Consider the following 27,207-nt stretch of genomic DNA (forward strand, 5'->3'; position numbering starts at 1 on the left):
GCTGAATGAGGAGGAAGGATCCTCAATTTATAGAAGTCCAAACCTTTTCCTACAAGAAAAAGGACTAGCCAAGTATAGGAGAATTATAATTTCCTTCTACAAAAAGAAAAACCCAATTAAGATAATTATATTGCTCTTTCCTTCAACAAATATGATAAAAAAATTATGGCAAACACCTAACAACTAATACTTAAATGAAAGATTTGGCTTTATCCGAGACTTTCTAAAATTATTTTTCAGGAGAAATAGCCCATGAATAACGGGGAATTAATTAAGAATATGTAAGAATGCATCATTATAGGTTTGATATTTAATTGATCTTTCAATTATTTTCCCATTCTGCTATTCATCATGTTATCTCTATCCCAATCACAATGCTTGGTTGACAGAAGACAGACATGAAAGAAGAGTGGAAACAAAGAAAAAGAAATGCCTCAGACATGTTCTCCCGTCAGTCACTAGCTGTAACAAAAGCTAGAAAAAAAAAAGTAGTAGTAACAATTACCAAAGAGGTAATTAATCACGAAAGATTATGATTGAGTGATAAATATTTTTTTATTTTTAATTAGAGATATCGAATTCGGGGATTTTGAATATATTGAACACCTTGTAATAGGAAGCGTTTTATCTGAAAGTATGGATTTCCTATACAAATCCGATTTAATCGGACCTTAGGCACCAAATAAAAAAGAATTTTGAAAAAAATACGAAGGTAACCTCATACTATGGTTCAATGGACAAAATGGGGGTTGTCCCATGAAATGACCTTTTACTGTGGACATGTGTAGGCGTTTGATTGAAAAATTGGTTAAAACATTTGCAATTGTTTTTTGTTACACTTTTTTTTGGAAAAAAATAAACATCTTTTAGACTTTGAAAAATAATTTTTAATATTTTTTAAAGTTCCACCTACGTTTTTCCAAAAACTTCGCAAACAAAATTAAACATAGTAACAAAAGTTAGAAAAATATTTTTCAAAATTGTTCAATACCACTTTTCCAAACAAACGCTAATATTAGAACTTTTCGCCAAGGAATTGGAGTATAAAGCTACGCATTATATCACATACTCAAGAAGAAGAAAATGCATGAATGGACAAGTACATTAAGGAAAAGGAGTTACTTAATACCAAAACGCGTGAATGGGTGGGTAAGATCTCTTAACTCTTAATCATAATCTCTAATTTAATTTGAGGATTGAAAATGGAATATTTTGGTATAGAGAAGTTTCTTAGGTGACAATATAACGATTTCGAATTAATCCGACCAATATAGTTCAGATATCAAATGCACAAAGAAAAAAAGAACAGTCTCTAGCTTGTTTATACTGTGCTTTTTAAAGCCCAAATACCACTATGTATTCAATAATATTGAAAAATGATAGCACAAAAAAAGTTGGTCATATGACATACCTTTGCCGATAACCATAGCGTATCGTTCTCGCAATGTAGTTCCTTTTTAGGAAAATTTAAAGCTAAAAAGTAAAGATAATAGCTTTCCTATTTATTTTTGTGATAGTACAAAGTATAAATTTAAGATAAATATATATAATTAGAAAATATGAAGAGGAACCTTGGAGCAACAGTTTACTTATAGTTTACAGGTTCGAGTCGTGGAATCAATCTGATACATGTTAGGTATTTGTCCATATTTTCTTACCATAATTGATTTTCCTATCTCATGAAGGAAAGGACAACATATTTATCATAATTGGGTTTTTTCTTTTCTTAGAAAGAAAATATAATTCTTCCATATTTAGCTAGTCCCTTTTCTTATAGGAAAAAGTTTGAAATTCTATAAATTGAAGATTTGTCCTTCTCATTCATCACCATCCACAATGTAACTATATGGGGTTTGAGAGTTGTGTTTAGGAGGAGAACTTACGGGACAAGTGTTAGCGTGTTACTTGTGTTGCCTCTTCGTGAGGTTGTTCTCTCATTTTGTACTTTCTTTTATATAGTGGATTGAGCAATCTCCGTCGGAGATGTATGTCAATTGACCGAACCACGTTAAATGTTTGTATCTCTTTTGGTAGATTTCTCTTTTGTTGTCTGATTTATCGTCGTTCAATTGTTGATTTACTAGCTTCTGCATGACACCTGACTTTTTCGATCCTAACAATACATGCATCAGTATAGGCTGCTTATATCACACTCCTCTGGGGTACAACCCTTCCTCGAATACTGCATGAACGCAAGATAGTTTGTACATCGAGCTGTCCTTTTTTTAAATATACAATTCGAAGATATGTCCCGGTAAATTGAATTTATGTCTACCACTAGCTATGCCAGTTTATTTTATCAATTTCATTCTGGTCAGCAGCTTTATTCTCTGAATTAATTTTTCTTTTTTTATTTCTTCCATCATCATCATCATCACCTGTTAAATCCAACCATCTTCTCCTTTGCCAGCATAATACAAAACTGCCCACATGCTACTGTCCCTTCTTCAGTTGATATGTATCTTCCTTTTTTCTTCTACGTTTTCATTTCATCAACTGATTATTCGTTCTTTCTCCTGCACAATCCCAGCATTTGCTTTTGCATATTGTCATTCTCAAGTCTTTTCTACTCTTCTGTAGTTTCAATCTTTCAGTTACAACTTAACAACACATTGAAATGGAGAACTGAAAATGCTCCCTCCACTTAGTTACACTTCAAGGAAATAGAAATTTTGTGAGCATATGTGAAATTGCAAATTTTGAACCATGAGAGTCAGCTCCTTAATTAAAATAGTTTCTTTTAGTAAAAATATTATGCGACATAACAAACATATACACTGTATTTTTCATTTGTAATTAGACTTTCAGAAAATTACCATTCATTGTTATATTTTAATTTTTGTGATGATCCAAAAGGTCATCACTTGCTTTAAATTAAATTTTGTATTTCCTAGGCCTTGAAAATCTCATTTAGAGTCACTTCGATATGTGTGTGCAGTCCGAGCGCGTAGCCGGAAAGCTTAAATATGATAATCTGTGAAAAACGATAAGTTTTGATTATAGAATGAGCTAATTTGACTTCGGTCAACGTTTTGGGTAAACGGACCCGGACCCGTGATTTGACGGTCCCTGGGGGTCCGTAGGAAAATATGGGACTTGGGCGTATGCCCAAAATCGAATTACGAGGTCCCGAGCCCGAGAAATGAATTTTCAAAGAAAATTATTTTCTGAAATTATTTAAAGAAATTTGAAATGAAATTTAAACATGATGGTATTGTGCCCGTATTTTGGTTCCGGTACCCGGTACAGGTCTTATATATGATTTAAGACATTTATGCGGAATTTGGTGAAAAACGGATGTCATATGACGTGATTTGGACTTAAATTGCAAAGTTGATGTTTAAAGAAGTTTTGAGAAGATTTTATTGATCTTGAGATTTGATTTGATGTTCATGAGGTTATTTTGATGATTTGATTACACGAATAAGTCCGTAGGATGTTCTTGAGGTTTTGTGTGCACTTGGTGTGGAGTTTCGAGGGTTCGAGTGAGTTTCGGGTAGGCTTCGGGATGTTTTAGGCTTAAAAACAGGAAAAAATTGCAGGTTTCTGAACCCCACCATTGCGGTGCGCGGTCGACCTTGTGCGGTGCGCGGTGAAGGCTGTGCGGCCGCGGTCGGCTTTGTGCGGTCCGCACAGGGCGCTGCAGTGTGGTCCGCAGTCGGTTTCGTGCAGAGTGCGGTGGAGACCTGTGCGGCCGCGGTCCATTTCATGCGATCCGCACAGGGTACTGGACCGCAACACTTCAGGAAGGCCTGTGCAGCCGTAATCCATTTTTTGCGGTCTGCACAAGGGGTCTGAGAGGGGTATAAATAGACGAGATTTTCAGTCATTTTTCATTTTTCAAAACCTCAAAAACATAGGAGGCAATTTTTCAAACAACCTTCCTTCTCCAAATCAATTGTAAGTCATTTTTTAACTAGTTTTCTCTAATCATTAACATCTTTTAACATGATTTCAACTTCAAATCAATGATTTCATGGGGGAAATTGGGTGTTTTGGGTAGAACCTAGGTTTTTAAAAAATTGGGGATTTGGACTTCGATTTGAGGTCCTATTTCAAAACAAATCATATATTTGGGTTCGTGGGGGAATGGGTAATCGGGTTTTGGTTCGAACCTCGGGTTTTGACCATGTGGGCTCGGGGCAATTTTTGACTTTTTGGGTAAAATTTTGGAATACTCATTTTTATGCATTGGGGTTGATTCATTTAGCGATTATTGATGTAATTAAGTAATTTGTGACTAGATACGAGTGAATTGGCGGTGGAATCAAGAGGTAAAGCTATAATTGAAGCTTGAGTTGTGTTCGAGGCATAGAGGTAAGTGTTTGGTCTAACCTTAGCTTGAGGGATTAGGAGTTGTGTTCTATTTGCTATTTGTTTCTTATTGAGTACGACGAATAAGCATGGTGACGAGTATCTATTCGTTGGTGTCAAGCATGACCGTTAGGGGTGTTCATAAAAACCCGAACCAAACCGAACCAAACCGAAAACCAAACCAAACCGACCAAAAAACTGATACTTTTTAGTTGGAGGGCTTCCTTCAGTCCACTCGGAGACCCAAGGTAGACCTGCAGGCGTCCGCAGGCCCTGGCGTCTCCCTCTATCTCTATTTCATGTTTCTTTTTCTTTTGCTCAGAAACAGTGTATTGTATTTTCTTCAGACCTTGTATGTAGTAACTCTTAGACAGTCTGTGACACTGTGACACCAGGTTTTGGGTATTTGAGGTTTTAAAAGTTGTAATAGACGTAGACTTAAGATATTTAATTGTTGACTTCCGCTTATTTACTTAAAATTCCGTTGTTATCATATTATCACCTTGTGTTTGTTAAAATGAAGCAATATGAAAGTATAGTAGGTAGTTAAGGTTTGGCTTGCCTAGCTCCCATTAGTAGGCACTATCACGATTCCCGAGGGTGGGAAATCCAGGTCGTGACAAGTTGGTATCAGAGCTCTAGGTTACATAGGTCTCACAGTTCACAGAAAAGCTTAGTAGAGTCTGAGGGATCGGTACGGAGACATCTGTATTTATCCCCCAGAGGCTACAGAATTAGGAAAAAAAACTTCACATTTATTCTTTCCTATCGTGCGGTTTTGTTTCTCAATGCTAATTGAACTTCTACTCTGCTCTTCTGCAGATGGCGAGAACACGCGCTTCCTCATCCTCCGCTCAGTAGCCCGAGCCCCCAGTAGACGCTTCCACGAGGGGCAGAGGGCGAGGCCGAGGTCATGCTAGAGGCCGAGGTAGGGGCAGATCTCAGCCCAGAGTAGCAGCCCCAGTGACAGAGCCTCAGGTTGATTTTGATGAGGAGGTTCCGGCTCCAGCAGTTCTGGTGGGCCCAACTCAGGTCCTAGAGGGGTTTATTGCTACCCCAATTCTTCAGGATGCTCTGGTCCGATTAGTGGGCCTCATGGAGAGTGTCACCCGGGCAGATTTGCTTCCTGCAGCACCAGCCGTCTCTCAGGCTGGAGGAGGAGCCCAGACTCCTTCTACTCGCACTCTGGAGCAGGTTGCTCCTCAGATTCAGACTCTAGGGGTTCATCCAGTTGGAGCAGTTCAGCCGGGTGTAGTAGCTCAGACCGGTGATGGAGCGGCTATGTTTACAGATGCTTTATGGAGGCTAGATAGGTTCACCAAGCTCTTCACTTCCACTTTCAGCGGTGTATCTACTTTGGATCCCCAGGATTATCTAGACAACTACCACGAGGTTCTCAAGAACATGAGTATTGTTGAGACTAATGGGGTTAATTTTTCTATATTTCGCTTGTCTGGATCCGCCAAGACTTGGTGGAGGGATTATTGCTTAGCTAGACTAGCCGGATCACCAGCCTTGACTTGGGAGCAGTTCACACAGCTATTTCTGGAGAAGTTTCTCCCCATTACTCAGCGAGAGGCTTATCGGAGGCAGTTTGAGCGCCTCCAGCAGGGTTCCATGATGGTTACCCAGTATGAGACTAGGTTCATCGACTTAGCTCGCCATGCTCTTGTCATACTTCCTACTAAGAGAGAGAGAGAGAGAGAGAGAGAAGGTGAGGAGGTTTATTGATGGTCTTATTCGGCCGATTCGCCTTCAGATGGCTAGGAAGGCTGGGAGTGAGATCACTTTTCAGGAGGCGGCCAATGTGGCCCGTAGAGTGGAGATGGTCCTGTCGTAGGGAGGTGGTCATGGGTTGGATAAGAGGCCCCGTCATTCAGGTAGATTCAGAGGTGCCTCGTCTGGAGGCAGAGATTCATATGGTAAAGGTCATCCTCCTAGGCCCTTTCAGTCAGCTCTTCAGGTCTCTCACGGCACTTTAGGTAGCCGTGGTCCGTAAATGCGCTATTCCGATCAACAGTCCTACAGTGCACCGCCGCTCCAGAGTTTTCGGGGTGGTCATTCGGGTCGCCAGGGTCAGTCTTAGTTTCCTCAGCCACAACACTCAGGTGGATGTTTTGAGTGTGGCGAATATGGTCATATTAGGAGGACTTGTCCGAGGTTGGCGGGTACTCAGTCGTAGCAGTAGGGTTCCCGTGCTATGATTCAGGCACCAGGTGTTCCACAGACCGCCCAACCTGCTAGAGGTGAGGGTAGAGGTGTTAAAGGTGGAGGTAGAGGTACTAGAGGTGGAGCTTAGGCCGCCAGAGTTGGAGGCCAGCCAGCTGCAAGCCGTCCCAGAGATGTAGTTCAGGATGGTAGGGTCCATCCCCGATGTTACGCCCTTCCAGCCAGGCTTGAGGCTGAGGCCTCCGATGCAGTCATTATAGATATTATTCTGGTTTGTGATATGGATGCTTCAGTGTTATTTGATCCAGGGTCTACCTACTCGTATGTGTCATCTTATTTTGCACCGTATCTGGTCATGCCTAGTGATTCATTGAGTATTTCTGTTTTTGTGTCTACACTGGTGGGTGACTCTATTGTAGTAGATCGAGTCCATCATTCTTGTATTGTGGTGATTGAGGGTCTTGAGACTCGTGTGGATTTGTTGCTTCTAGACATGGTCGATTTTGATGTTATATTAGGGATGGACTAATTATCACCTTTTCACGCTATCTTGGACTGTCATGCCAAGATTGTGACCTTAGCTTTACCGGGTATGCCTCGTTTAGAGTGGAGAGAGACTCCTGGTCATTCCACCCGTAGTGATATCTCTTATGTGAAGGCTCAGTGTATGGTCGAGAAGGGGTGTTTGGCCTATTTGGCATATGTCCGTGATTCTAGTGCCGAGGTTCCCTCTATTGATTCTGTGCCCGTTGTTCGAGAGTTTCCTGATATTTTCCCTTCAGCCTTGCCGGGCATGCCACCCGACAGGGATATTAATTTTTGCATTGATTTGGCTCCGGGCACTCAGCCCATTTCTATCCCGTTGTATCGTATGGCCCCGCTGGAGTTGAAAAAGTTGAAGGAACAGTTGCAAGACTTGCTTGAGAAGGGTTTCATTAGACCCAATGTTTCGCCTTGGGGTGCACCGGTGTTGTTCGTTAAGAAGAAGGACGGATCGATGAGAATGTTTATTGATTACCGGTAGTTGAACAAGGTTACAATCAAGAATAAATATCCATTGCCGAGGATCGATGATTTGTTTGATCAACTTCAAGGTGCCAAGGTGTTTTCAAAGATTGAATTGAGATCTGGCTACCATCAGTTGAGGATTAGGGCATCTGATGTCCCTAAGATAGCTTTCCGCCGGTACAGGCATTATGAGTTCCTGGTCATGTCATTTGGGTTGACCAATGCCCCAGCAGCTTTTATGGATTTGATGAACGAGTGTTCAGGCCTTATTTGGACTCGTTCGTGATAGTCTTCATTGATGATATTTTGATATATTCCCGCAGCTGGGAGGAGCACGAGCAGCATCTTAGAGTGGTTCTTCAGACCTTGAGGGATAGTCAGTTATATGCTAAGTTCTCGAAGTGTGAGTTCTAGTTGAGTTCAGTTGCATTTCTGGGTCATGTTGTATTAGCAGAGGGTATTCAGGTTGATCCGAAGAAGATTGAGACAGTTAAGAACTGGCCTAGACCAGCGTCAGCTATAGAGATTCAGAGTTTCTTGGGATTGACAGGCTACTACCGCCGGTTCGTGGAGGGGTTCTCATCTATCGCAGCCTCGATGACCAGGTTGACTCAGAAAGGTGCCCAGTTCAGATGGTCAAACGAGTGTGAGGCGAGCTTTCAAAAGCTCAAGACCGCTCTGACTATGGCACCGGTGTTGGTTTTGCCCACAGGTTTAGGGCCTTATACAGTTTATTGTGATGCATCTCATATTGGGCTTGGTGCAGTGTTGATGTAGGATGGCAAGGTTATTGTCTATGCTTCACGACAGTTGAAGACTCATGAGAAGAACTATCCGGTTCATGATTTGGAGTTGGCAGCCATTGTTCACGCATTGAAGATTTGGAGACATTATATGTATGGCGTGGCATGTGAGGTGTTCACGGATCACAAGAGTCTTCAGTATTTGTTCAAGCAAAAGGAGTTGAATTTGAGACAGAGGAGGTGGTTGGAGTTGTTGAAAGATTATGATATCACTATCTTGTATCATCCGGGAAAGGCCAATGTGGTGGCCGATGCGTTGAGTAGGAAGTCAATTAGTATGGGCAGTCTTGCTTATATTCCGGTCGGTGAGAGACCGCTTGCTTTGGACGTTTAGGCTTTGGCCAATCAGTTCGTGAGGTTGGATATTTCTGAGCCTAATCATGTATTGGCCTGCACGATCGCTCGTTCTTCTTTATTGGAGCGTATCCGTGATCGGCAGTATGATGATCCCCATTTGTGTGTCAAGCAGGTTACCTTAGATGATGATGGAGTTTTAAGTTTGCAGGGTCGAGTTTGTGTGCCTAATGTGAATGGGCTCCGAGAGTTGATATTAGAGGAGGCCCATAGCTCCAACTACTCTATTTATCCGGGCGCCACGAAGATGTATCAGTATTTGCGGCAGTATTATTGGTGGCGGAGAATAAAGAAGGATATCGGTGCATATGTAGCTTGGTATTTGAATTGTCAGCAGGTTAAGTACGAGCATCAGTGGCCTGGTGGCTTATTTCAGATGATAAAGCTTCCCGAGTGGAAGTGGGAGTGGATCACTATGGATTTCATTGTTGGACTCCCGCAGACTCGGAGGAAGTTCGACGCAGTATGGGTCATTGTTGATAGGCTGACCAAGTCAGCGCATTTCATTCCTGTGGCAGTCTCCTATTCATCCGAGAGGTTAGCTGATATCTATATTCGGGAGATTGTTCGCCTTCATGGTGTGCCTGTGTCAATTATTTTGGACTGAGGTTCACAGTTTACCTCGCATTTCTGGAGAGCAGTTCAGCAAGGGTTGGGTACTCAGGTTGAGTTGAGTACAACATTTCATCCTTAGACGGACGGGCAGTCCGAGCGAACTCTTCATATTTTGGAGGATATGCTCCGAGCTTGTGTCATTGACTTTGGAGGCTCGTGGGATCAGTTTTTGCCTTTAGCAGAGTTTGCCTACAACAACAGTTACCAGTCGAGTATCCAGATGGCCCCTTATGAGGCTTTATATGGTAGGCAGTGTCGATCTCCGGTTGGATGGTTTGAGCCGGGAGAGGCTCGATTGTTGGGTACGGATCTAGTTTAGGAGGCTTTGGACAAGGTTAGGATTATTCAGGATAGGCTTCGTACAGCTCAGTCCAGGCAAAAGAGTTATGTAGACCGCAAGGTTCGAGATGTGGTTTTTATGGTTGGAGAGCGGGTATTGCTCCGAGTGTCGCCTATGAAGGGCGTGTTGAGATTTGGGAAGAAGGGCAAGCTTAGCTCTAGGTTCATCGGTCCATTTGAGATTCTTGATCGAGTGGGAGAGGTGCCTTATAGACTTGCATTGCCGCCGAGCTTATCAGATGTGCATCCAGTGTTTCATGTGTCCATGCTTCGGAAGTATCACGATGATCCATCTCACGTGTAGGGGTGTTCATAAAAACCCGAAAAACCGAAAACCAAATCAAACCGACCAAAAAAATCGATACTTTTTAGGTTTGGTTTGGTTTTGGTTTTAAATTTTAAAAACCGTTCAAATTTGGTTTGGTTTTGGTTTTAATAAAAAAAATAACCGAAAAAACTGAACCAAACCGACTATAAAAGTATCTATTTAAATTTATTATTACACCTATATATATGTATTCTTTTATACAAAGTTTCTAAAATTTTATAGTACATCTTAGTCACTTGTATTTTTAGTCTAGTTCTTTGCTATTATAATAATTTAATTCTTTACTTTTACATTCTCGTTTGATTGGTAGTTTTCTTTTGCTAAATACAAGAATTTATTTCATGTAAAAATAATCGATTTTTTAATTGAGTACTTAAATTAATCATCACTATTTGATTCAATTATAATCTATATATCTTGGTAAATGATAGATTTCTCAAAGAGCAATTGATCTGATAGTGTTACATTGAAAATGTAGTCGCCGGAATATGTGTTTGGTAGTGTATGTCTCATATTTAAGAAAAAAATCGATAAATAACGGAAAAACCGAAAAACCAACAAAATCCGAATCGATAAAAAACCAACTTAATTGGTTTGGTTTGGTTCCAATATTTGAAAAATCAACTTACTTGGTTTGATTTTTTTTTTTTGGGAAAAACCGACCCAAACCGAACCATGAACACCCATACTCACGTGTTAGATTTCAGCACTGTCTAGTTGGACAAGGACTTGTCTTATGAGGAAGAGCCGGTAGCTATTCTAAACCGGCAGGTTCGTCAGTTGAGGTCGAAGAGTTTTCCTTCTGTTCGTGTCCAATGGAAAGAAATGGAGTCAGTTACAAGCACATGGAGTCAGTTGTGCTGATACTACACTCTGCACTGTGTGCAGATTCAGGAGCAGCTTTTGGACAGTAGTTGGAGGGCTTCCTTCAGTCCACTTGGAGACCCAAGGTAGACCTGCAGGCGTCCGCAGGCCCTAGCGTCTCCCTCTATCTCTATTTCCTGTTTTTTTTTCTTTTGCTCAGAAACAGTGTATTATATTTTCTTCAGACCTTTTATGTAGTAACTCTTAGACAGTCTGTGACACCAGGTTTTGGATATTTGAGGTTTTAAAAGTTGTAATAGACGTAGACTTGACATATTTAATTGTTGACTTCCACTTATTTACTTAAAATTCCGCTGTTATCACGTTATCGCCTTGTGTTTGTTAAAATGAAGCAATATGAAAGTGTAGTAGGTAGTTAAGGTTTGACTTGCCTAGCTCCCATTAGTAGGCGCCATCACGACTCCCGAGGGTGAAAAATCGGGATCGTGACATTTTAAATCACATCCGCGTGAAAGTACTGAAACAATAGAGATCAATTGTTTTGGACTGAAACAAGAAAGCAACAAACTCTCGTAACTTAGTTGGTTAAACCGGTTTTGGGTTCGACTCTCAACGAGAGCATTCTATTTTTCTATATTTCACGTTGGTTGTATGCGTTAGCCGTTATGCGAACGAATATAGTCGATACAGGTTGTATCCTTAGTATACACCTTTGTATTTCGTCTTGATTGTATAAACATAACAAATACAGTTAACACAAGTTGTATTCGTTGTGCTTGTGAATACAAATAATACAAGTCGGTAACAATTGAATAGCAACTACAAATACTAGTTAGCAAACTATAGTCACGCATGTCAATAAAGCTCTAAATTTTAGTGCTTTATGAAAATTCTCTTCGGTTTAAGGTCTTTCAACATGTATTCTGCAGGCACCATTAATCTCTTCCCTTAAGATGCTGCTGCTATTTAAGTATGATTTTTGTTTGATTCATAAATAATGTATTTATATACCATGTGTAATAAGGACTTATTCCCATCCTTTTTTTTTTTATTTTAACTTTTAGCTTGTTGAATCAAAAGAGAAAGAATAACGAATTTCATGAAGCTAATTTACATATTTCATAATTAGAAAAGCATACCAATTTAGATGACATGACAAGTATAAAAATATATTATTAATAGAGTTGCAATATATATACCATATATGCTAAGGCTGCCAACTTCCACGATCCTTGGTATAATCCATTTAATAACAAAGTTCTTCATGTCTGGCATTTACCAATAATATATAATTAAAGTATTAAACAAAGAATTCCACTCCTTTTAATAGTTAATAAATCCAAACCTTTTATCATTCTTTCTATTGCTATGTTCCATGAGAAGACAGCATTCCACTTTGGTACTGTATTGGAATCAATAACGATAAGAAATTATTGAAGTTGTACTAACAAAAGTATAAATATGAATTTATATGACCCAAAGGTACCGATATTTAGCAGCATTTTAGGTATTTAATTAAGAAAAGGAAAAAAGCCTTCTAAGTGCATATTAACATCACCAAATCTTTTGGATGGAGTTCTTACTCTTCTTTTTCTTCGATCTTCTTATTTACTTCTTTGTTAAAGTACGAAATTGGAATATTTACCCTTTATGTGTTATATACTCTACAAGCCTGTTTGGTACGAGAGATAATGAATAATTAATCGTAGGACTAAATTTAAGAACGATAATTCATATTTGGTTGGGAGAAAATTGCGGTGTAATCAATGGCGGATCTAGAATTTTCATCAAGGGGTGTCAAAATATAAATAATTAAATATATCGAAAAGTCAAGGGGAATCAACGTATAGTAAATATACATAAAATAAAAAAATTTATCTAAACAAATAATGTAATTTTCCGGCGAATGGGTGTCGTTTGACACCCCTTGCTTCAATGTGGCTCCGCCACTAGGTGTAATTAATCCAAGAATTAGTTATCCTCGGATTGTAGTATTATTTTATTCTCATGAAAAAGTGGAATAGCTAATCCCCGGATAATTAGTCCCGAAATAATTAATCCTTGAATAACATCTTTCCAATCAAATGACCCCAAAGAGTGTGATTTGATGTGCTAATTCTTGTTTAGTCTACAAAAAAGGGAAACTCAACTCTTTTTTTTAGGTCCTGTTTCTTTACACAAAAAATCAACCAGATTTAATGTTTACTTTTCTTAGCCAGTATACATAGGTATCCATTAATTATATATGATTATACCTATATTTATATGAATTATACATATATTATATATAGTCTATTATTTTTAGCTTAAGCAGTAGGGCGGCTGACTATTTAAGTTATTTCGCTTTTTTTTTTATTTCTCAGGAAATTACATAAAAAAAATGGATATATTTGATTTTTTGATCCTCACTTGCCCCATTGGCAAACCGTTAAGGTCAATTGTCATGAGGCAATCAAGGTTGTGAGAGGCAACACTACTTAAACTTGGCATTTGCATCTATATTCGTTTTTTGTGTCACGTTTTAACTTGTGCTCGCTTTGCAAAAAAAAAAATTACAAGTGTACCCGTTTTTTCGCATAATTTCAGCATATGAGGCTGAAGTAGCAAAGACAATCACGAAAACTTCAGCATTCTAGTAGCCGAGCCTCAAGTTCAGCTCTAGAGCTGAAGTTTTTATTTGTAAGCTTCAGCTCTAGAGCTGAAGTTTTTGTTTTGTAACTGGCTTTTTGTTTGTAAGCTTCAGCTCTAGAGCTGAAGTTTTTGTTTTGTAACTATCAAACTTCAGCTCTAGAACTGAAGTTTTTGTTTTTAACTGGCTTTTTGTTTGTAAGCTTCAGCTCTAGAGCTGAAGTTTTTGTTTTGTAACTGTCGAACTTCAGCTCTAGAGCTGAAGTTTTTGTTTGTACTAATATTTTACTTGGTTCTCCTCTTCTGGAGTCAGAATTTTTTTAATCACTTGACTGCTTTTCCTGTACTTAGCAAAGACAGCTATAATCACTGGTGATTTATATGGATAACTCTTTGTACTTTTTGTAGCCAATATGAGAGTAGTTAATCTGTCATTTATCCTTAATTATGGTGGTTCTTTGTTTAGGCGAAAAGTTGCTACAAATTACTTGGCCTATTTGTCATAGTTGTGTTTGTGTACGTATATCTTCCCTTCAAATATGTTACTCCATTCTACTTCATCACAGGTTGCCGTTTTTGAGCTCAATAGATGACTCGTTCCACTTCATGAAAAATCTGAACAAACAGTTAAGTTAAATCCATAACTATGCTTACGTAAAAGAATATTAATTGAGACAAAACGAAGAAGAAATAATCTGCACCAACAACAGCAGAAGAAAGAAGAAGAAAACGAATGAGGAGAAAGGGGGCTGAAATTATTTAAAAAGTGGGTACAAGTTAAAAATTTTAAAAAAAATGGGTATAGGTTAAATGGGGGCGACCAAATAGGGCGCCCCGTGCAATTTTTACACTTAAACTTGAACTTCTGCCCACGAGGCAAACGAGGTCAAAAAATAAAGAACACCCACTTCTATGATCATTCTTGCAAATACATGTGGTCCGGACATTCCTAACAGGGCCGCAGGGAAAATCCTAGCCCACTTCTGGTACAACATTTTGACTATTAGAAGGATCTGTGTTTTTTTTTTTATTTAAAAAAAGGCTAATTATATATAAAGTTCTATCTGAAAATATATATTCTTAGTTTTGATGATCGTTCCAAAGTGGACAGTCTAATGGTTAATCAAAGCTAAGGGATAAAGATGTCCGAGCATGAGGGGTGTGCATTCGAATCGGTTTATTGATAAATCGAATCGATTATTTGTTATCGGTTTATCGATTTATCGATTTCGATTTCGAAATTTTCCTTATCGAGTTATCGATTTCGATTTTGTCCTTTTCGGTTATCGGGTTATCGATAAACCGATAAGATATACTAAAAAGACAATTTTTTTTACCCTTGTTCTGTAATACCCTTTCCTTTACCCTAAGTCCCTAACCCTATTATTTCCTCTTCCACATTTAAGGAATGATCGTATTTAAAACTCAAGAGAATGGAGTTCAAATTAATGGAAAACAAAATTAGCCGTGATAGTGTATTTTTTTTATATCGTTGGAGTGTTGGTGGCATACATTTGATTCCTTACTTTAGTTTCGTTGCATGTGCTTGTTGACACAATTTTTATGTTACAAACGGTGTTCGTTTTATTTTAGCTTCTTTTTCTCCATATTAGTTAGGCGTGTTTATAGCGACATACTTTCCGTGGAATCCCGCAAATTTTCTTATTGGTGTAATCGATAACCGAATCGATAAGCCCCAAAAATCGATAAATCGAAACCTTATTGAAACGATGACGGTAAGCATATGTACAAATCGATAATCGATAAGTAATTATCGATAAGGGTCAAAATTAAATCGATAAATCGAATGCACACCCCTACTGAGTATGATAAATAAACTTTGGCTAGACTCAGTTTGGCACAACTAATAAATATTTCACGATCGAAGAGATTATCGCATATCATGTTTACTAAAAATAATAATTAGAAACTAAGTGAATTGATCATCAATCACATAACGATCAAAATAGGCAATTATATCTTTGAAACTAAGTCTCGTTTAAGCCGTGTGAAAGTTATATCTTTGAGCTAGAACAAGCAAAATACGCAAAGCCATAAAACTTAACTGAACAATGTAAACTTAATAATAATGCAACTTAATTATCGTCTTTTAGTGATCAAGCTATCTAGCTCAGTTACTTATTTCGTAATTTTTACTTATGTCGTTAATCACATCATATTTATTTAATTTTTTTCTAAAAAATATTATATTTACAGTAACATACTATCAGGGCTCTTAAATATGGTCTTTGAATTGGACTATTATTTGACCACAACAGACTCCACATGAGAAAAAATAAATTTAAAAACAAAAAAAAGAATGTAAAATTGAAGAACAGATTTTGAATTGGTTTTGTTTTCCCCTTGTATAAGACAAGAGTATGCTAAATAAAGACTACTTCTAACTGATTTAAACCCAAAATTAAGCATAAAAACAAACCAGAAAAATAACCAATTAAAATTTCTTCCGTTACAAAATCCACAACAATCTCAAATTGGATTTTCTAATCTGTAATATTAATTACTTCATTCAAATTATGTAAATTCTTTTGTATAAAAACCCTTAAAAACACAATCTTTTCATCAATTCTCAATTGGGTTTCTCTTCTTAATCTGTAAGTTTTTGTTACTTCATTCAATTTTGTATAATGGATTCTGATTTTTCTCCCGGGTGTGGGTCGGGTATACAATCAGACTTTGCGTTCGCTTTCAATGATAGCAATTTCTCGGATCGGATCTTAAGGATTGAAATTGTACCCGACTTGCCGGATTGTAAAACGGGCTGTGAAGGTTGTACTGGCGGCATTGATGATTGGGCCCGGAACCGCAAGCGTAGGAGAGAAGACATCAAGAAAGAAAATGGTTTGCTTTTTTCAATTTTAAATTTTCCCAATTAGGGTTTAGCATCTTTTTTTTGTGTGTGTGTGTTTGGGGGGGGGGGGGGTTAGATTTTTGGTTTTAGAAAATGGTTTGTCTTTTTGAATGCTTCATTAGGGTTTTGATTTTCTGTTATCATGTATGAAACAAGGTCATCTTTACATGTATTTGATAATAGTAGTGTCTGGCCAGCTTGTGTACACCCGGACTATTCTACCGCGTAGCTGCTATCTCCCACAAACACAAACACCAAAACTTTAGGAAGCTAAGAAAAAATCACTTAGTGTCTTTTGTCTCGTTGGGATCCTGGGGTCGATGGTTTGCGCTCATTTATTGACAACTAGGCGACACCCTTAGGTGCACTACGCCACAACCGTGGGTGCCATCTTAGCCGAGGAGATATTTAGAAAGAAAATAATTAACTTTTCGATTTTCCATTAGGGTTTAACATCTTCATTTAGCTTAAAATTTTTTTTCCTTTTAATTTTCATTAATAAAAAAGGCAATACTTTAGCATTGATTTTTTGTTCTAGGGGAGAATACAAAAAAAAAAAAACTGGATTGTTCTCTCAATTCTCTATTAGGGTTTAACATCTTTTTTATAATAAGGAGGGCAACATCTTTTTATCCGTAGAATTTTGGTTTCTGTTAATTTTCATGTACCTCTTTATATGGATTTGGATTTCCCTGTTTGCAATTTAGCTTAAAAGGGTGGATTTTTCTAGGGAAATTCTTATTTGGTTAATGCATGCAAAGGGCGGTTTATAAACGATTCATATAGCTGAACCAACTAGTTTAGAATTGAGGTGTCGTAGTTATTTTTGTTATGGGAAAGACAGTTTATTGAGTTAGGGGTTTGTTTTTTTGTGTGGAATGGGGTTGCATTTTCTTTATAGATACAGCAGCTGCAGTTTTCAAAGTTGTTGTCAATGGTCATGTTTGATGAAACTAATGAGATGCAACTTGAAATGAAAGGTTTTGAACTGGGAGGATGAAATGATGTAGTTGATTGAAGTTGTTTGAGTGTTGGCTGTTGGTACAAACTACAAAGCATGCAACTGATCTTGTGGATGTATTTGCAGTTTGTATTCTTATTTAGTCATGGCACTGCAGAGTACTTATGCTGTAGCATCGCTCGAGTACCTCATACCATAATGTTGCATCCCCTTTCCATGTGTGTCTGTCTGTTAAGCTTTGTCGTAGATACTATAGATTCAAACATGCTATTGCTTGTTGGCTGTTTGAAGTCATACTTGAAAGTGTACTTAGGCCTTTGGCCTATTAAAAAAAAGTTCATTCTCAAAAAGTTTGTGGTCTATCGAAGAACAAAATGTAGTTTATCACGTAAACTTACCCTGTTTTAGTCACATATTTTGGGAACTCTGTGCTTTTAATTACTTGAGTTTTCCTGTTTTTCCCCTTTCGTATGCTTATCTCATTCACTTGTCAGATGCGGACGTGGTCATGCAACGTGAGGAGCAAGTAGTAAATTGTAATGTGCTTGAAATGGAAGATGGTCTTGCTGATGATGAACAAGATGAAGAAGCTGTAGGAATGCTTGAGGAATCACCCTCTGGCATTGAGATGACCACAAATCCCCCTGGTACCTATTCACTTCCCTATAATGGAGTACTTTTTCCTGCTATTTCAAGGATATCAATCATTATTCATTAGTGATTCTAATTCTTTCCATAAAATCCTGATTATCAAGAATCCGAGGTTAGATTCTGATATTGCTTACTCTTATGAGAGAAGTATATTCCTGCATGCGTAATTGGAAAGTCAACTTTTCTTTTATGATGCATTAAAAATATTAGTCTACATGATGAATGGCTATTTATCAAGGTCTTTAGACAAGTTTGATGCATTTTATAGGCGATGATGAAGCTTCTAAAAGCGATGATGATTCATCTACAAACATGGACTCTTCAACCCCCCTTCGGGTGAGAACTATACATATCAGTTCTCCCATTTTGGCAGCTAAGAGTCCATTCTTTTATAAGGTGAGTAATCTTTAATATACTAATATTTTTTGCCTTAATTAGGCACCTCCTGTTTAATTTTTTTAAACAACGATTTGTTTTCTTCTTAGTTGTTCTCAAATGGCATGAAAGAGTCGGAACAACGGCATGTAACCATACGAATCAATGCGTCGGGTAAGTACTAAATTTGACTTACTTTCTTGTGTGAAAGATCCAATTCATTCCAGCTTAATGTCTGTTTTTTAAGATTTAGTAAATTTTTCTTGAGCACTAAGTGCAATATTTGAGATTGGAGTAACAGGAAAACGTTGTATTACCCATTGTCAGAAATTTAAGTGTAGTTGTACAGATGAGCTTCGAATATTTCAACTACATTTCTTTCCTGATTGAATCAGGGTATAAACCAATGTCAATGCATGTTTGGCTCTAGCGTACTATGGGCATTGTCACACAGACTCCCCCTCCCCCCCCCCCCACACACACACCCCAGAACTTACAATAGAGGGAAGCTTAGAATAGATGGAAGAAACCCCGTCTGTATCATCTTCATGAACAGCTTCTGCATTCAAAACTTTTTTTTTTTTTTTTAGATAAGTATACATTCACAAATCTCTTTGAGTTGCAACAACTCACATAAATTGGAAAAGAATACTCCTTCTCAAGGTAGGGTTGGAAAAATGCAATGGTCTGAGAAGAGGAGCGATGGATGAACCTGTCGCAATTGCGGTCAGTGGTTATTTTTAGGGTTCAAACTTAGAATAACTAGATTTTACCCTAATAGGAGATTGTGCTTGCCCAAACTAGATGTGTTTTCCATTTACATTCTTCACCTATCAATGTACAAATCAATAGAAATCATACTACCTACTAGTAAATGATAATTGAGATTTTCTGGGGCTGCCAAACAGTTGGATAAGTAAATACCATATAAGGTAGTCTTTATTTATTAGCCTTAGCACGATACCTTTTTTTATATTATATTTTATATATATTTTGGATATTTGATGTGAACCATATGAGATACTCCTAAAGAGTCAATTTGACGTAGATTATCATGCATAATGTTTACGAGTTTAATAGCATTCTCCATACACTTGATGGTTTAATTATAACGCATATGGGATACTCCTAAAGGGTCAATCTGACATAGATTATCACGCATAATGTTTTCAAGTTTTAGCATTCTCCGTGCTCACATAATGGTTTAATTATTTGCAAAATCTCTTGTCCACCTTTTTGTTTGTCTTCCGTTCTTTTCCTTTTAAGGAAAAATTATCTGCATATATTTTCTTTTGTTGTTAGTTGACACACTTTAACTTTTGCCTTTCTCAATCTTATTGAGCAGAAGAAGCTGCCCTCATGGACCTCTTGAATTTTATGTATAGCAATACTTTATCAACTACAACACTCACTGCCGTGCTTGATGTGTTGATGGCTGCTGACAAATTTGAGGTTGCGTCATGCATGAGATACTGCAGCCGCGTACTGCGGAATCTTCGCATGACTTGTGAATCAGCATTGCTTTATTTGGATCTTCCTTCCAGTGTACTAATGGCTGATGCAGTTCTGCCGTTAACAGATGCTGCAAAACAGTTTCTTGCTGCACGTTTCAAGGATATAACCAAGTGAGTAGCTCTATATAGAAATTTTAACTTTTACCTTGTTCGCTCTGGTTTGGTTGAATTTGATAGTGAAACTAGTTAAGTTTTTGATTTTTCTCAGTATCACGAGAAGTTTCTTCATTTCATTATCTTGATTACCAAATGAGTGAATATCTATTACCCAACACTTCCTTTTAACATTCGCACCCCTCTTGGGCTCCACGCACTAGCTGATGAAATTTTCCCTTTTGTTTCATTAGCATACCAAAGAATTGACCTATAATAATGACCTCAGCTTTCAATACTTCATACACTTTTCGTGAGTCTCTTTACCATCTATACTACTAATAAAAGTATGAAAGATTTAGCATTTCCATATCAGTCTGTACTTTAATCAATTGTTTCCTATTGGAAAATTATTTTTTTCTTTTAATTTGGAAATGATCTTTACTTGTTTGCCTCATAGTTAAAGAATAACTTTCTACGCTAACTGCTTTTGGCATGTGCAATGCACATGCATGAAAACTAGTTTGAGAAAGGTATCTTCTTTTGAGATTTTATTTCTCTAAAATTCTTCAGGTTCCAAGAAGAGGTATTGAATTTGCCTCTTGCGGGAATTGAGGCTGTTCTGTCCAGTGACGATCTTCAGATTGCTTCAGAGGATGCTGTCTATGACTTTGCGTTAAAGTGGGCTCGCATCCATTACCCAAAGCTTGAGGAACGGCGGGAAGTATTGAGCTCACGTCTTTGTCGACTCATTCGATTTCCATGCATGACATGCAGGAAGCTGAAGAAAGTCCTAACATGCAATGATTTTGATCCTGAGCTTGCTACAAAGCTTGTCCTCGAGGCTCTTTTTTATAAGGCCGAAGCACCATATCGGCAACGCTCCATTGCTGCGGATGCAGGGAATGCTTTGTGCCATCGTTACATGGAGAGGGCATACAAATACAGACCTGTTAAAGTTCTCGAGTTCGAAGCACCTCGTCAACAGTGTGTTATTTACCTAGATTTGAAAAAAGAAGAGTGTGCTAGCCTCTTTCCTGCTGGTAGAGTTTATTCACAGGCTTTCCATTTGGGTGGACAGGGATTTTTCCTGTCAGCTCATTGCAACATGGATCAACAAAGTGCATTCCATTGCTTTGGGCTGTTTCTGGGCATGCAAGAGAAGGGGGCAGTGTCATTTGCAGTCGACTACGAGTTTGCAGTTCGTACCAAGCCAAACGAGCAATACATGAGCAAATACAAAGGGAACTACACTTTCACTGGTGGCAAGGCTGTTGGCTACAGGAACCTGTTGGGTGTAGGTTGGAGCGCGTTTTTGGCTGACGATAGTGCTTACTTCATCAATGGACTTCTCCATCTTCGAGCTGAGCTTACTATCAGCCAATAGAGAGTTTAAATACTATCGCTGTGCTTCTGCTGACAGCTAAACTATACTTTTTACTTCAGTGAGGCCTTAAGAAGTTTACATTGTAGTGGCATCTTACTTGAAAGTGCAGCACATGTGAGCAATAGTTGTATGGGCTATATATTGCTTGTTACCTATTGGCATATATGCACTGGTGTAAATTAGTAAAATCAGTCTTTGAGCGGTTCATATTTTGACAATCACAGTCTTTGTGAAGTTTCATATTTTGACCTTATAGTGACTTCTCATACAGAATTCATCAAAGTTTCAATTTCTGTTTTTGGTAGTGCATAATACTTGTCTGACTTACCCTCACAGGAATCCTTGTTATCTGGAATCTATGACCCCCCCTGTTGCCTTACAACAACAACAAGAAGCAGCCTAGTAATTTTTCACAAGTGGGGTTTAGGGAGGGTAAGATGTACGCAGTCTTACCCCTACCCTGGAAGGGTAGAGAGGAGGTTTCCAACAGAGGTAATTGCAACAAATAGGAATAACAAAGATTTGTCCGCAAGAAGACAAAAGAAGATGTTTTGGTCCATGTGATAATTCCCACATTTCATGGAAGAATAATGGTCTCTCTTTATCAACAGACAAAGTCATCATTCCTTCACCCTAAGGTGGAATCCCTATTATTAATCTATTGGGACCAACTTAAGCATGACTTTGAGTGTATAACCCTACTCTTTAGTCCAAAAGAAACCAACTTTCCACCTCCAACTCTTCTTTCTCCCTCAGTTTCAGCCATATTTCAAGCTCAAAATCCTTCATACAGTTGGAAAGTAAAGCTAACCAAACACTTAACCAATTCAATGAAATCCAAGAACAGACAATGCCCATCAAGTTTTATTCACAACTTGTACATAGTTCTGTTATTCCTATTCTTGAAACTCTTTCTTCTTGTTCAATGTTCTAATAACAACCTTACAGAATCATTAGACGTTATTCTTCACGAACATGCTTTCAAAACTTTGGTTCATCAACATACTGGAGCTTTATACAATGCAAATCTTCCTTCAAATCTAGCAGGAATGAAACTCTCACTCGTGCGATTAAGAAGCAGAACATTGTGGAAAAAAGGTGCAAACTTTAGTGGTTTTTCTATTCCTCCAAAAACAATTCCAGTACCTTATGTTAAAAGAATCCACATTGTGTATAATGATTTAGGAAACTTGTCTTCTCATTACTTCAACATATCAGGTTACAATCTCTTAACTTCTGTTATTGGTTTCATGGTTTATGATGCACCATCACATATTAGTAGTATTACAAATCTTACAAAGATTGATCTTAAACCAATGGGACAACCTATATCGATCGAGTTCAAGAATTTAACAGAGATGAAGGAAAGAACAAAGTGTGTTATGTTTGATGAAAATGGTAAAGTTTCTTTTAGTGGAATGATATTTCCTAACTTATGTTATACAAGAAATCACGGTCATTTCTCTATAGTGTTACCTTTAGAGATGAAGAAGAAGAGGAGAATATGGGGTTTTTTGGTTATTGGATCTGTTATCGGACTACTCGGGTTGGCATTGGTAGCTGCAGTAGGAAAGATGGTATTGGGAATTTTTAAAGCCAAGAAAACATGTGAAATGGAAAGAGAAGCAGAGAATGGTGAGTTTTTGGAAACTATTGTTGTTGGTAGAAGTAAAATGCCTATTGCTATGGTCACAAGAACTCATCCAGTAATTGAAGGACCATGTTTTCCATAGTTTGTGTCATTTTATTGAGATTAGTTAGTTCTATGGTTTTAAAGGTAAAATCCTTAGTTTGTATAGTTGCATTTATAGTGTGATAATAGCAAAGGCCAAAAGGGAGACCAGTTTGAGCAACTTTTTTTTCTTTTTATAATGCGTTTCTAAAACTTATTTGGGATATTTGTAAGATAAACCTCAGGGATATTGACTCATATTATAATAATTCCATCGCCAGCAATCAGCTTTTATACCTTGGTGTCAAAGGGCAAGTTCTTTTCGCCCAAAAACTTTCTTTACTCTCATTGGAGAAAGACTCTCCCGCGGCAACTACTAGAAAGAAAATCTCTTCTATACATTGATGAAGTCCTATCTAAGGGCCTTTGTTGCCCTTGAATTCTATTCCCTAGTTCAATCCGCGCTCAAGGACCTACTGGTTTAGGTAAATATTTAATGCGTTCCCCGACCAGAGAAGTCATTTTTGGAGGAGAAACTATGCGTTTTTGGGATCTGCGTGCTCCATGGGCATACCTCAACGGGCACCAATCTCCCCCGGCAAAGATCTATCTGTGCGAAGCCGACCTTTTTCATAGAAATGACACCAGATAGCCACTTTAAAGGGCTGCTATTTAGGAATTAGTCAGTGCATTCTGAATTTTAAATTTTCAGGACAAAATGTCCAGACTTATCCTGAAGATAAGATTTTTAGTTTAAAATTTCAGGACAAAAAAGTAGTGGCTAATCTTTAAATACCATCCCTGAGAATGACTATATGTGCGCTTGCCCCTTAATTTTCTTACGTCTAGAGGTCAATTTATTTTTAGTATGATAGTTTTTTGTCTCGACAAAAGGCAGACAGAAATTTTTACGACTTCTTTTCTATAAAAGTTCAGTTATATTTGCTTTAGTTTTGGACTGAATTCCAGTCGTTTGAAAGGAATGTTAATCCAGAAATTCAACCTCCGATGAGCTTTGTGACCAAGACAAATGGTAAAATGGTCAAGGCGCCATTAAGACATAAAATTTTGAGAAGACAGCGTTATCGGGTATTTATGTTAAGGGAAAATAGTAAATACTTGACAAAATAGTGAAAATAGCACGAGCCGACCAGTTTTCAGATTGGTAATCGAAAAATAGCCAGTGTTTGCAAAGTCCTTTAAAAATAGCCATAGTTTTGCTGAAACACATAAAGTTCCAGCATAATATGCGAGATTATGGAGCTCTTGCGTATAAACTTCCAACATATTATGTTGGAACTCCAGAACACGGAAAGTTCCAGCGTAATATGCAGGATTATGAGTTCCTGCATATAAACTTCCCACATATTATGTTGGAACTCCAGCACATTATGAAATTCCAGCACATTATGCTGGAAGCTCATATGTAAAGGATTCGAACTCCAACATATTATGCTGGAATATTTCCATATTTTTAAGAGTATTTTTGTTCAGATTTTATCTTTACATGAAAAAGTGACTAAGTTTCGATTACTTTTGAAACTGTGGGCTATTCTTCAATTACCATTTATAAATCTTGCTATTTTTTATTTTTCCGACAAAATATTTAAGGTAAACAAAAATTGGCTTGGATATCACGTTAACAAAAGAAAGCATAAAAATTTGAGGAGAGCCCAAGTTTGAAACTTTTTTCTTAAACAAACAAAAGACCAATAATGAAATTTAGAGGTTGAGAATATACTAATGTATAAATTCAGTAATGGTGCCCGTAGCATTCAATATATCTATCTATTTGTACTATATTAAAAATGGTAACCCAAAACTTAAAAGTTAAATTAGCTAATATCTTTCTTATAAGTCTAAATACCCTATTTAGTTTAAAAATTCCTACAAATTAAGAATCGGTAAACCTAAATAACCTATTTAAAATGTATGATTTTCCAACCGAGTTCTTTATAATATGTTATTTAGTATTGGTCATTCCAAATAATAGTGAGTAAACAATAATGAAATTAGTAAACAGTAATTATAATTTTATTTCAATAATAAAATGAATAGGTACGAGAAGCGTAGAAAAAAAGTGAATGACTAACTACTAAATGACATTTGGATTTAAGAAAATAGGTAGTTCTTGAATCTTAGAAGATCCATTCAAGTTGCACCATATTATTAAATCAAAGCAAACCGGGCCAACTTTGACTTTAACTAAATAAAAATTAACATAAAATATTTCTAATTGTTCATCATATTTATTCATGAAGTTAATTAATATGGATAAGATCTATTACATAGTTAATCTGTTTGTTCTTCTTTCTTTAATCCATCTAAATTTGGTTTTTATTTGTCTAATATTCTATACTTTTATACATATAACAATTTAACATATCATCAACAATAAAATATTTTAAATAATATATCTAATACTTATGTTTACCCTTAAATTCGAGTGACAATTAAACTTATATTGTGGTTTTAAGGATATGCGATTTAATTCAGTACCAATTGACAAACAACGAATTAGGCAAATAAATTAAAAACAAGATAGATCAAACCAGTGTGTAGACAAAATCTCGACTTCAACCTATAACAATCTCGAGGTATGATGATGGGAATAAATGATAAAATGACTCTGAAGAACAGTAAGTAAAATAGCAAGAGAATAATGTGGCTGTATTTTCTTAGCAGTGAATGATGTATCCTGCAAATGAATGAGGACCCTCTTTCTATAGTAGAGGAATCCTATATAAGGTACAATTCTAATAACGGAAATAAAATCCATGATTGGTGTCAATAATTGCTTGATTCGATCTGTTACGGGATCTCCGCCGAAATCTTCGGACGATTGCTAATATCTCGCCGTTCAGTTATTATGCCTCACTCGAAGTCAGCCATATTCGGCCTTGGTTTTCAATGAGCACTTCGATCTTCAAGTTCTATACTCTGCCACCGGGCTCGAGCCAGATCCGTTTTGAGCTTATTCTCGACGCAACTCCTTGAGCCTACAAAATCGAACATGCCCGATTTCAACCGTATACAGATAGTCCCCGCGTTTCTTAGAGCGAAGTGATAAGAAACGGTTTGATCCTTGATTCTCCGATGCCTCGATCATGCCGTCAATTCCATGATGTCAGTGACAGAGGTGACTAAAAGGTCGCGTTCACACAATTTTTAAGATCATTAATTAATGATAGCTGACGGTAGGCCACTAGCACTCCCAAACCGCCAAAGTGGCCATTATAAATAGATCAATTTCACAATGTTTCTAAACTTTATTTCCAAAAACTTTCCTCAAATCTTTACAAGCTTCTCTATTCTCCTTAAGTTCATCTTCTTCGTCAGTTTGCTTTTGCCATAACATCAACTCCTTCTTCTTTCTTGAACTTCATATAGCGATGGCCAGAACATCAAAGACTGTCCCTCAAAAAGAAAAAGCCTCCTCGTCGCGGTTGGTCGGCGATAAAATACCGGTGGAGCCTTGTATTGAAGAGTGCATTCCTGGGGCGTGTGATCTTACTTCTGACTTTAAGGCCGAGAAAACCTCGTCGGTCCCTAGTCGATTCGAACCCATGTCAAGGTATATATGCTCGATAGCTGAGGGCGACCTTAAACAAGTAAAGGAGGATTGCCACTGGGAGGGCAAGGAGGTGGTGATTCCTACCCCCGAAGAAGATATTACAACTCATGTAGAGGGTTTTTTAAGTGTTTACACTTGCCCTTTCACATTGGGTCCTGTCGATCCCATAATCATCGACTTCTACCGCCAATATGCCCAACTTCCCTTCGCATTTGCGATGAAAGCCCCGCAAAGCGGAACCTGCAGGGTTCGCAATTGCGACCTGATCTCACAAATGCGAGATTAGAGGCCTGCAACAAGTTCAGCTATACCAGCAAAATTTTCTAAGTTCAAAACACCCCCGAGCCCTCGGGGCTCCAAACTAAACATGCACACAAGTCTAAAAACATCATACGAACTTGCTCGCACGATCAAATCACTATATTAACACCTAGAAGTACGAATTTAGTACCAAATCACATGAAATTCTTAAGAACACTTGAAATTCCTATTTTCTCAACTGAATGCCCGAATCACGTCAAATTAACTCCGATTTTTTTAACAAATTTTACAGGCATGACTTAAACATTATATTAAACCTGTACCGGGATCCGAAACCAAAATAGGAGCCCGGTACCAATGTCACGACCCCGGTACGTACCCTCCGTGAACCATCGTGATGACACCTAGTCTCTACGACTAGGTAAGCCTAACAATGCGGAATGTAAACAATAATTGCGGAAGAA

At 37.7% G+C, this 27,207-nt stretch overlaps 2 protein-coding genes across 3 annotated transcripts; both read left to right on the forward strand.

Annotated features, from left to right (window-relative positions):
• The first annotated feature begins 15,748 nt into the window (after positions 1 to 15,748).
• On the forward strand, positions 15,749 to 21,489 carry LOC104223035 (BTB/POZ domain-containing protein POB1-like). Of its 2 annotated transcripts, none has more exons than XM_009774385.2 (6): positions 15,749 to 16,245; positions 17,711 to 17,863; positions 18,136 to 18,263; positions 18,353 to 18,416; positions 19,588 to 19,867; positions 20,423 to 21,489. In XM_009774385.2, the coding sequence occupies exons 1-6, from the start codon at positions 16,032 to 16,034 to the stop codon at positions 21,234 to 21,236; spliced, it is 1,653 nt and encodes a 550-aa protein (XP_009772687.1). In that variant the 5' UTR covers positions 15,749 to 16,031; the 3' UTR covers positions 21,237 to 21,489. The 2 variants fall into 2 exon arrangements, with proteins under 2 accessions (XP_009772687.1, XP_070011588.1); XM_070155487.1 differs by lacking the exon at positions 15,749 to 16,245 and adding an exon at positions 16,350 to 17,341.
• Positions 21,490 to 21,826: 337 nt separating this feature from the next.
• LOC104223036 (uncharacterized) lies at positions 21,827 to 22,969 on the forward strand. Its single transcript, XM_009774386.2, has one exon. The coding sequence runs from the start codon at positions 21,827 to 21,829 to the stop codon at positions 22,967 to 22,969; it is 1,143 nt and encodes a 380-aa protein (XP_009772688.2).
• The last annotated feature ends 4,238 nt before the right edge of the window (positions 22,970 to 27,207 follow it).

This window comes from Nicotiana sylvestris, chromosome 8 (genome assembly GCF_000393655.2).
Source record: "Nicotiana sylvestris chromosome 8, ASM39365v2, whole genome shotgun sequence".
In the NCBI taxonomy this organism is placed as follows: Eukaryota; Viridiplantae; Streptophyta; class Magnoliopsida; order Solanales; family Solanaceae; genus Nicotiana; species Nicotiana sylvestris.

Bases quoted from the DNA above. Each gene is read 5' to 3' on its own strand.
- LOC104223035 (XM_009774385.2), top strand. From the start codon at position 16,032: ATGGATTCTGATTTTTCTCCCGGGTGTGGGTCGGGTATACAATCAGAC. The intron at 18,264-18,352 runs GTGAGTAATCTT...TTTTCTTCTTAG, and splicing joins AGAGTCCATTCTTTTATAAG to TTGTTCTCAAATGGCATGAA. The intron at 18,417-19,587 runs GTAAGTACTAAA...CTTATTGAGCAG, and splicing joins CATACGAATCAATGCGTCGG to AAGAAGCTGCCCTCATGGAC.
- LOC104223036 (XM_009774386.2), top strand. From the start codon at position 21,827: ATGGTCTCTCTTTATCAACAGACAAAGTCATCATTCCTTCACCCTAAG.